The sequence below is a fragment of the Gopherus flavomarginatus genome, unplaced genomic scaffold (genome assembly GCF_025201925.1).
Source record: "Gopherus flavomarginatus isolate rGopFla2 unplaced genomic scaffold, rGopFla2.mat.asm mat_scaffold_34_arrow_ctg1, whole genome shotgun sequence".
Taxonomy (NCBI): domain Eukaryota; kingdom Metazoa; phylum Chordata; order Testudines; family Testudinidae; genus Gopherus; species Gopherus flavomarginatus.
The window spans coordinates 4957815-4968081 of NW_026115061.1; the positions used below are offsets into that span (position 1 = coordinate 4957815).

The 10267-nt window shown below is 47.0% G+C and overlaps 2 protein-coding genes across 2 annotated transcripts in view; one reads left to right on the forward strand and one right to left on the reverse strand.

Annotated features, from left to right (window-relative positions):
• Nucleotides 1-5731, reverse strand: part of LOC127042191 (uncharacterized) — a 57076-nt gene extending 51345 nt beyond the window's left edge. Inside the window, exon 1 of the mRNA XM_050935813.1 lies at nt 1718-5731. Within this exon, the coding sequence (XP_050791770.1) occupies nt 2281-3330 (1050 nt within the window). The 5' untranslated portion in view covers nt 3331-5731 and the 3' untranslated portion in view covers nt 1718-2280. The remainder of the gene's footprint in view (nt 1-1717) is intronic.
• Nucleotides 1-10267, forward strand: part of LOC127042164 (zinc finger protein 679-like) — a 316167-nt gene that overhangs the window by 266537 nt on the left and 39363 nt on the right. The window lies entirely within an intron of this gene.

Consider the following 10267-nt stretch of genomic DNA (forward strand, 5'->3'; position numbering starts at 1 on the left):
CTTTTTTTGCCTTATCTCCCACCCAGTAGAATCATTTTTAGACATTTGTCATCAGTCATTTTGAAATTGCGTTTAATGTATCCTTCTTGGCTACATTAATAACTGTAGCTTTCATGCTGTTTTCTCATTTTAAGAGGAAACTATGCTGCCTGTAGAATTCTAAATTGAGTAAATAGGTGTGTCATGGTATAATTCCCCACTCTGAACCTTAGCGTCCAAAAGATGGGATATCAGCATGAATTCCTCTAAGCTCAATTACCAGCTTAGTACTTGTAGCGCTGCCACCAACCAGGAATTCCAGTGTCTGGTACACTCTGGTCCCCCCAAAACCTTGCGCGGGGACCCCCAAGACCCAGTCCCTCTAGATCTTAACACAAGGAAAGTAAACTCTTTCCCTCACCGTTGTATCTCCCAGGCTTCCCCTCCCTGGGTTACCCTGGAAGATCACTGTGATTCAAACTGCTTGAATCTTAAAACAGAGAGGAAAATCCACCTTCCCCCCTCCTTCTCTCTCTCCCTCCCAGACTCTCCCTGAGAGAGACAGTAATCCTAACACAGAGAGAAATTAATCTCTCTCCCCCTTCTCTCCTTTTTCCCCACCAATTCCCTGGTGAATCCAGACCCAGTCCCCTGGGGTCTCACACCAGAATAAAAAACTAATCAGGTTCTTAAACAAGAAAAGCTTTTAATTAAAGAGAGAAAAAAACAGTAAAAATTATCTTTGTAAATTTAAAATGGAATAGGTACAGGGTCTTTCAGCTATAGACACTGGGAATACCCTCCCAGCCTAAGTATACAAGTACAAATTAAAATCCTTTCAGCAAAATACAAATTTGAACTCCTTCCAGCCATATACAAATTTGAACTCCTCCCAGTCAAATACACATTTGCAAATAAAGAAAACAACCATAAGCCTAACTCGCTTTATCTACCTAATATCACTATTCTGAACTTATAAGAGCCTGTATAGGAGAGATTGGAGAGAAATCTGGTTGCACGTCTGGTTCCTCTGAGCCCCCAGAGTGAACAACAACCAAAAACTAACAGCACACACAAAAGCTTCCCTCCCTCAAGATTTGAAAGTATCCTGTCCCTGATTGGCCCTCTGGTCAGGGGACAGCCGGGCTCACTGGACTTGTTAACCCTTTACAGGCAAAAGAGACATGAAGTACTCCTGTTCTATTGATCCTTACTTATCTGTTCATGACACGCCCCCCAAATCGCTGCCCACAGGCAGTAATTTCTCTCTAGCACTCTAGAATAAACAGATCAATAAACACATGCACCCTTACATATGCTACTAATTATGTACAACTACAAGATGCTTCACACTGTAAGGACAATTTTTAACCAGTTGATTTTGGGAAACTTTCACGGGAGAGTGCATCAACTCCTTGATTTATTGCCGCTGCAGATGTTCCCGGGTTGTGGAGAGGTTCACCTCTTTCATGCCACTGTTACTTTTCCCTTTGTAGTAGACACCGTCAGGCCGCTCAGCATCATCTCCTCCCTGGGCTGTAAACTGACAAACCTGCAAGTCTCTGAAATAAAAGACCTTGAGAGAATCAACGTGGTACACTCTGGGCTTTAGGGAGGAATTGGGAAATGCTATGAGGTAGTTAACAGCTCCCAGGCGCTCTTGGACCGTGAATGGCCCTTCCCATGATGCTTCCATTTTATGGGCCTGTTGTGCCTTCAAGACCATAACCTGGTCTACCTTGAAGGAACGCTCTCTGGCATGTCTATCAAACCAGGCCTTTTGCTTTTTTTGAGCATCCTTTAGGTTTTCTTTAGCGAGGGCTAAAGAGTGTTGGAGGGTGTCCTGTAGGTTGCTTACAAAGTCCAGAATGTTAGTTCCTGGAGTGGGTGTAAACCCCTCCCATTGCTGCTTCTCCAACTGTAATGGCCCTTTAACCTCTTGGGCATACACAAGCTCAAATGGTGAGAACCCTAAACTGGGATGTGGTACATCCCTGTAGGCAAACAGCAACTGCTGCAACACTAGGTCCCAGTCATTGGTGTGTTCATTCACGAATTTACGTATTATGGCCCCCAAAGTTCCATTAAACCTTTCCACCAGGCCATTGGTTTGATGGTGGTGAGGGGTGACAACCAGGTAATTCACCCCATGAGTTTCCCACAGTTTTTTCATGGTCCCTGCCAGGAAATTTGTCCCTGAATCCGTAAGACATCGGAGGGCCAACCTACCCTGGCAAAAATGTCTGTTAGGGCCTGGCACACAGTTTTAGCCCTGGTGTTGCCTAGAGCTACTGCTTCTGGTCATCGGGTAGCAAAGTCCACGAAAGTCAGTATGTACTGCTTTCCTCTGGGGATCTTTTTTGGGAAAGGACCCAGAATATTCACAGCTACTCGCTGAAATGGGACCTCAATTATGGGGAGTGGCTGGAGAGGGGCCTTGACCTGGTCTTGGGGCTTTCCCACTTCTTGGCACACTTCACAAGATCGGACATACTTGGCAACATCCTTGCCCATCCCCTCCCAGTGGAAAGACTTCCCCAACCTGTCTTTGGTTCTGTTCACCCCAGCATGGCCACTGGGATGATCATGGGCCAAGCTTAAGAGCTTCCCCCGGTACTTAGTTGGAACCACCAACTGTTTTTGTGGATGCCAGTCTTCTCGGTGTCCACCAGAAAGAGTCTCATTATATAAAAGCCTTTGTTCTATAACAAACCGGGATTGGTTAGAAGAGCTGAGAGGCGGTGGGGTGCTCCGTGCCACCGCCCAAGCTTTCTGAAGGCTGTCATCTGCTTCCTGCTCAGTCTGGAACTGTTTCCTGGAGGCTGGAGACACTAGTTCTTCCTTAGACTGTGGACTTGGGCTTGGCCCCTCTGGAAGCGATGTAGGTGATGGGGTTGTTTTCGTGGCTGGTGAACCGCTCTCTGCTGGTGCACCAGGTGGTATTCCAGGCTCGGGCTGAGCCTCTTGGGTAGGGTTGTCTGCTGCTTCTGCCAGTTCAGGCTCGCTGGTGCCCTCTGGCATTGGGGTTGAGGATGTGTTTGCAAGCACTGGCATCAGTGCTGGCAATGGTTCTGGTGTTGGTTGCGTTTCCAGGTTCGGGTCTGGGACTGGAGGTACTATGGCTGTAGCAGTCGTTGGCAGGGGATCCGGGTCCACTACTTCTGTCTGGGTCTCTGCTAACACAGATGGGGCCCCTGTGGACGGTTCAGGAACAGGAATGGGTCTGGAAGCTTGCCTGGCTTGGCTGTGTGTAACCATTCCCACTCTCTTGGCCCACTTTGCCTGTTTGGCCAAGTCTTCCCCCAGTAGCATGGGGATGTGATAATTGTTATAGACTGCAAAAGTCCACATTCCTGACCAGCCTTCGTACTGGACAGGCAGTTTAGCTGTAGGCAAGTTTACTGCTTGTGACACGAAGGGATAAATTGTCACTTAGGCCTTTGGGTTGATGAATTTGGGGTCCACCAAGGATTGGTGGATAGCTGACACTTGTGCCCCCGTGTCTCTCCACGTGGTAACCTTCTTTCCGCCCACTCTCAAAATTTCCCTTCACTCCGAGGGTATTTGAGAGGCGTCTGGGCCTGGGGATCTTTGGAGTGATGGAGATATAATGAACTGGACTCGGTTGGGGTTCTTGGGGCAGTTGGCCTTTATATGTCCCAGTTCATTACACTTGAAGCATCACCTAGCTGACTGGTCACTGGGCCGAGGTGGGTTACTGGAGATTGGTGAGGTGAGAGAACAGGGAGTCGGCGGCTTTCCTTGGGTTGTAGGTGGGGTCTTGGGTTGCCCTCGGGTATAGGGTTTATTGTCGGTGTGACCTCGGTGATATTCGCTCCCCTTGATAGTAGCTCTTTTCTTTTCTGCCACTTCCACCCATCTGGCTCCAATCTCCCCCACCTCAGTTGCCGTTTTGGGCTTCCCATCTAGGATGTACCTTTCTATTTCCTCCAGAACACCCTCTAAGAACTGCTCCAATTGTATTAGGAGGTGCATGTCGTCCAGAGATTTAACATTGGCTCCTGATATCCAGGCATTATAATTCTTTCCAATGTGGTAGGCGTGTCAGGTGAATGACACATCCGGTTTCCACCATAGGGCTCTGAACCTCCGACAGGTATGCTCAAGTGTTAGCCCCATTCTGATTCTGGCCTTGGTTTGAAAAAGTTTATAATCGTTCATGTTCTCCTTAGGCATTTCAGCCGCCACCTCTGCTAAGGGTCCACTGAGCAGTGGCCTCAGCTCTATCATGTATTGGTCTTCAGAGATGATGTACCCATGGCAGGTCCTTTCAAAATTTTCTAGGAAGGCCTGAGTGTCATCACCTGCCTTGCAGGTGGGAAATTTCTTGGGATGTGGAACGATAACTGGCGAAGGGTTGGTAGGATTGGCTGTGTCCTTCGGCTTAGCCTGTTCTAATTCTAGGGCCTGCCGGTGGGCCTCTCTCTAGAGTTCCAATTCTTTCTCTTTTATCTCCAGCTCTCTCCTGTGGTCAGCCTCTCTTTCTCTTTCTCTCAGCTCCATCTCTTTTTGTTTTATTTCTAGTTCTTGTAGTTTCTTTTCCATGTCTCGCTTGTGGTCTACGTCTTTGATTTGTGCCTCTGCCCCCAGTTTTGCCCGTTCCTGTTTCAAGGTGTCCTTAGTAGTCATGGTTTCTGTTTTCTTGTGTTGGGGCACCCTCTGCTGTTTACTGCCTGAAATCCTGCTTCTCTGTTGCCTCCTTAGAGTTGCTTAGCAACAGAGTCTTTTTTAACTCCTTCTTCCTAGCTATTCCCGACAGAGTTAGAAAGAAAAAAACCATTCATTTGCAAATGTGTTTTGCTGGTGTATGGTAACTCACATCTGGAGTCCCTTTGTTTAACAGAGATCCTTGTTAAACCCTAGTGCCTCTGCCTTCAGAGTACTCAGAAGGGAGAGACCAAAAAAAAATCTTTCCGACCTTTGCTTTTAAAAGAATCTCCTCTAGCCTGGTTTACACACAGCTAGCAGGGAAAGAGAGAGAAAAATTCCTACTGGCTTTTGCTTCTAAACCTAAACCTCAGTCTGCCTGCAGATAGCTAGCAGGGAGAGAAATAAAAACCTCACTGGCTTTTGGATTCTATCTTTTCTATCTATCCCATATGCTGCACACCATGTCATGGCATAATTTCCCACTCTGAACCTTAGCGTCCAAAAGATGGGGTACCAGCATAAATTCCTCTAAGCTCAATTACCAGCTTAGTACTTGTAGCGCTGCCACCAACCAGGAATTCCAGTGCCTGGTACACTCTGGTCCCCCCAAAACCTTGCCTGGGGACCCCCAAGACCCAGACGCTCTGGATCTTCACACAAGAAAAGTAAACCCTTTCCCTCACCGTTGCCTCTCCCAGACTTCCCCTCCCTGGGTTACCCTGGAAGATCACTGTGATTCAAACTCCTTGAATCTTAAAACAGAGAGGAAAATCCACCTTTACCCCTCCCAGATTCTCCCTGAGAGAGAAAGCAATCCTAACACAGAGAGGAAATTAACCTCTCTCTCCCCCTTCCCTCCTTTCTCCCCACCAGTTCCCTGGTGGATCCAGACCCAGTCCCCTGGGGTCTCACCAGAATAAAAAAACAATCAGGTTCTTAAACAAGAAAAGCTTTTAATTAAAGAAAATAAAAACAGTAAACATTATCTTTGTAAATTTAAAAAAATGGAATAGGTACAGAGTCTTTCAGCTATAGACACTGGGAATACCCTCCCAGCCTAAGTATACAAGTACAAATTAAAATCCTTTTAGCAAAATACCAATTTGAACTCCTTCCAACCAAATACACATTTGCAAATAAAGAAAACAACCATAAGCCTAACTAGCTTTATCTACCTAGTACTCACTATTCTGAACTTATAAGAGCCTGTATTGGAGAGATTGGAGAGAAATCTGGTTGCATGTCTGGTCCCTCTGAGCCTCCAGAGTGAACAACAACCAAACACTAACAGCACACACAAAAACTTCCCTCCCTCAAGATTTGAAAGTATCCTGTCCCCTGATTGGTCCTCTGGTCAGGTGACAGCCAGGCTCACTGTTCTTGTTAACCCTTTCCAGGCAAAAGAGATATGAAGCACCTTTGTTCTATTAACTCTTACTTATCTGTTTATGACACCTTCATATTCCTTCACTTCCAAAGGTGTCTGGTGAGGTCATGTTCTTGGCTGTCCGTGCTTGGGAATGGTGCTTGTAGGTCTTTGATCCTAAATCAGAGTCACTCTGGCAGGAGCTGAAAGTGTCACAGACCTGGAAGGGGATTTCAAATGGATCCCAAGCACTGTTCAAATTCCCTTTTCCCTCTATTGGCAAAGCCACTTCTGGGAAGGTCGGCTGTTTTTTCCGCCTGTTATGAAGGTGCTAAAACTTCTGTAAATAACACTAATGAGACAGCACTGGGTGAAGCAGGTTTCAGCGGATCAGGGGAGAATTTCTCTTCCTGATTCTGAGACATCAGATATAACCTAGTCTGGAATTTCACTTTAAATGAAAATGGAAAGTGTCTTCTACCTCTCTGTGATATGGATTTTCTATCTTTCATGAAGGCTCCTTGGTCATATACCTGCATGTTAGTGTTGTTTGACAGATTGTTGCTCAGATTTATTGGGAAATTTCAGACAAATGACCATCACTTTTTGACTTTAGGTTTGTTTTTTCCCCTGTCCCTGCATGATGACATGGAGAAAATTCAAATGCAGTTCAGGCAACAGGAGAGAATACTCCAAGCTGCTGGAGATATTATCAGAGAAACAGTCTGTTTTTAAATCTCCACTCTGAAAAGGTGAACAGCAGCAGACCCCAAATGGTGCAACTGATCAAAATAAGTGCACATGGTCACAGGGTAGTTCAATTGTTTATGTCAATATTGTCTCCGATGATCCAGGGATAGAATTCCACAGCAAGTGACTTCGAACAAGGAAAAATGCCCAGGTATTTGGTTCCCAAGGTATTTGTGACCCAGTCCCTATAGGAGGTTACTCCTGAAGAGATCTCCTAACTAATCCCAAAATTTGGGAAATGCTGTCTGTGATGAGGTGTATCAACACTGCACTGGCACTGCTAGGATTAACTGCACCCTGTGGGCTGAAGAGGCCACACCCCTCACCATCTCTGGGCATGTTCCAACTCGAGATGGAGTATAAACGGGAGCAGCTCAGCCTGGGTGGACTGGGGAGAACAAACCTATGTTGTTGGCACGGGGTGTGTGGGGGGAAAGCCCAGGGCTGGGGTGGCAGGGGGCTGCCAGTGGGGGGAAGCCCAGGGCTTGGTCAGCAGGAGCACGTGATGGGAAGCCCCCGGCTGGGGCGGGGGCAGCCAAAATTTGTTTTTTTTGCTTGGGGCAGCAAAAATCCTAGAGCCGCCCCTGCCTCCACGCACTGTGAGGTAGGTAGGAGCGGATCATTATTATCTCTACTTGAAAGAGAGAGAAGCTAAGGCTGAGGAAGGAGAATTGACTTGTCTTAGGTCACACACCCAGTCAGTGGCAGAGTTGGGAATAGGACCTAAGAGCCCTGATTTTCAAACTAACCATTGGATCTTGAATTTCATACATTGAATGACCTGAGTAAAGTGCTCTCAGATGAGCTCCAGACCAACAACAGTGACAGTAATTATTCAGCAAATATTTGAGGAGAACTGCAATGTAGAGAGAATCATGAACTGCTCAGAGACCATTAATGCAGAGAAGCAGCAAAACTCATCAAACATAGAACTGGTTCTGACTTATTTACTTGGTCTTAAAAGAGAACAACAAGGACCTGAGTCTCCTCCCTGTCAATAACCCCCTGCTCAGCCAATCAGGGTAGAGACTGGGGATGGGAGGCTGAGGGTTCTAACCAGAGAGCCCAAAGGATGGCCCAGGTCACTGGTGGGGATCACTGTCCGAGCACTATTTCAGCCCCACATTTTTGGGTGGACCTCCCATAGTGGGAGCTGCAGAGCACTTCCCTGTAACACACACACACCCTCCTGGTGTTCAGAGGGGAACAGGTAAAAGGACAAAGGAAGCAAGAGACGAAGAGAAAGGAGGAAGGGAGGGATGGAGGAAGAGGTGAAACAAAAAGGACCAACCCTAATGTCCCCAGTGATTCTAAGGGGAGAAATCCCAGGTGCGCAATAAAATTCTGCCTCCTTAAGCTTGTGTTTTCCACACCTAGAATTCAACTGTCACCAGATGGATCAAACTGAACAGGTTTCAAACCTCGAGGAGGCTCTTACCTTCTAAACAGGGACGGCTGTTTTCTAGTAAAATCACTAAAAGGGAAGGAGAAAACTTGGAAGAGGTTCCTCCTGGCGCTCATGTATGCGAACCCAAATACTCTCCCAGTCCTCAAAGAGAGACCTGGAGGAGACTTGCTGAAGCAAAGCCACAGGGGTCTCTGAGGCTTCCCTGGCCCCTTGCCCCTGTCCAACCTGGCTGATGTCAGCATCTCTCTGTGAGGTCACCACCTCCCCACCACCATTGACCAATACTCTGAGGTCCTGCAAAAGGCCTTTGTGATGTCACTGCCACAATCCTTCCTTGCTGTGCCAATGTCCTGCCCCTGGCCAGGCACTTTGGTGGTTTGAGCTACTCCCTGTGGATCACCCCAGTCAAGGAGCGTTCGTTCTAGGCAGCAAGCCGGCTAGACAGGAAAACATCAGACGCTGCTCCCAATGCTACACTCAGGTTTTCAGAAATTAGTCGACGTTATGGCCAGACGAGACCATTAGAGTTCACTAGAAGGCATTTTTCTCCAGCCCTCGGAACATTTGGTGGCTCTTTGCTGACCCAGCTCCAATTTCACATCTTTTTCAAATGAGGACACCACAATTGGAGGCAGTATTCTAGTATCAGTTTCACCGATGCTGTGTCACTTCCTGTGATGTTATTGATATAATCTGTAATTGTATGGATCACCGTTGCGACCACTGTTCTATATTTGTAACCAATATTGTAGAAAGGTTGTTGTGTAAGGGGTTTATGGAGAGGTTCTGATTGGCTGATTATAATTATGCTAAAGGTAATAATTGGAGATATACCAATATCCTAGAAGTGGAAGGGACCTTGAAAGGTCATCAAGTCTAGCCCCCTGCCTTCACTAGCAGGACCAATTTTTGCCCCAGATCTCTAAGTGGCCCCCTCAAGGATTGAACTCACAACTCCGAGTTTAGCAGGCCAATGCTCAAACCACTGAGCTATCCCTCCCTCCTATTGCTAGATGTTTCATTTTTGTAGTTGATGTTATGAATATTGGCTCTATGCTACCCATATTTTAAACTTGTGCCATAATGGGGGACAAAACAGCTACCTTGTTAGAAGTGGCTTTACCAATAAATGGAACCTGGGATTTAAACTCCCAATGATCACACTGTGTTTGGGATCCATTTGAATTCCTCTCCGAGGTCTTTGATACTCAGCTCCAGTCATAGCAACTCTGATAGAGGATTAAAGAAGTCAAAGCATCATCTGCAAGCACAGACAATGGAGAATGCTTCATCACATGACACTTTGAGAAGTGGATGGACAGAATGTGATGAAGATAAACTCTGCCTCGCTCAGACAAAAGGTTACAGTTGCGCAGTAATGAGGAAGGAGGGAATCTCTGAGTCACCCGTCCACGGTTGGGTCTTCACAGTGCTCCCGAGCTGGAGAGTGAAGAACCCCCTCAGTCCCGCTGTGAGACTGAGGAATAGGAGGCCTGTCACCACCATTCCTGCCATCCTGGTGTCCAGCATCCCAGAGGGCCTCCCTGCCAGCAACAAAACTCAACCGTCGTCTGGACTCCCCAGTGCTCCTCCTCAACGGCTCTAAATCACCTGGAGAGTGGAACGTCCTGGGCATCATGCCGGCACGTGGGATCCACTGCACCTAAACAGTGGGGAAAGGTTTCTGTGCTGGAGCATCATTTAGTGTTTTCCAGTTTCCAAGGGAGGGTTTATGGGCCTGAGCGTTAAGCTCCCAAAGCCAGTCACTGTTTCATTGTATTAATGGTTTGCATTTTCCTCTGTTCCCCCAGTTTTCTGTACCTTTACCTTCACTACACTTACCTTTGTTTGCGCCAAACCACCTTGTCTCCTCTTTATTTTATTTACACCTCACGAGGGAGGCAAAATCCACTGGTGATAAGAGACAGGAGGGAGTTGAGTTTGTATCTCCTGAGAAAAGGGGCTTTTTCCTTTCCTATTTCTCCCCTATCATTTCTAACGTTTTCCTTTGAAGCGTTGCCTTATTCCCTTGGAGGTGACAGAGAGGATGTGGCCACCTTCACCTCCGACAGTGAGATATTGGCTCAGCTCTT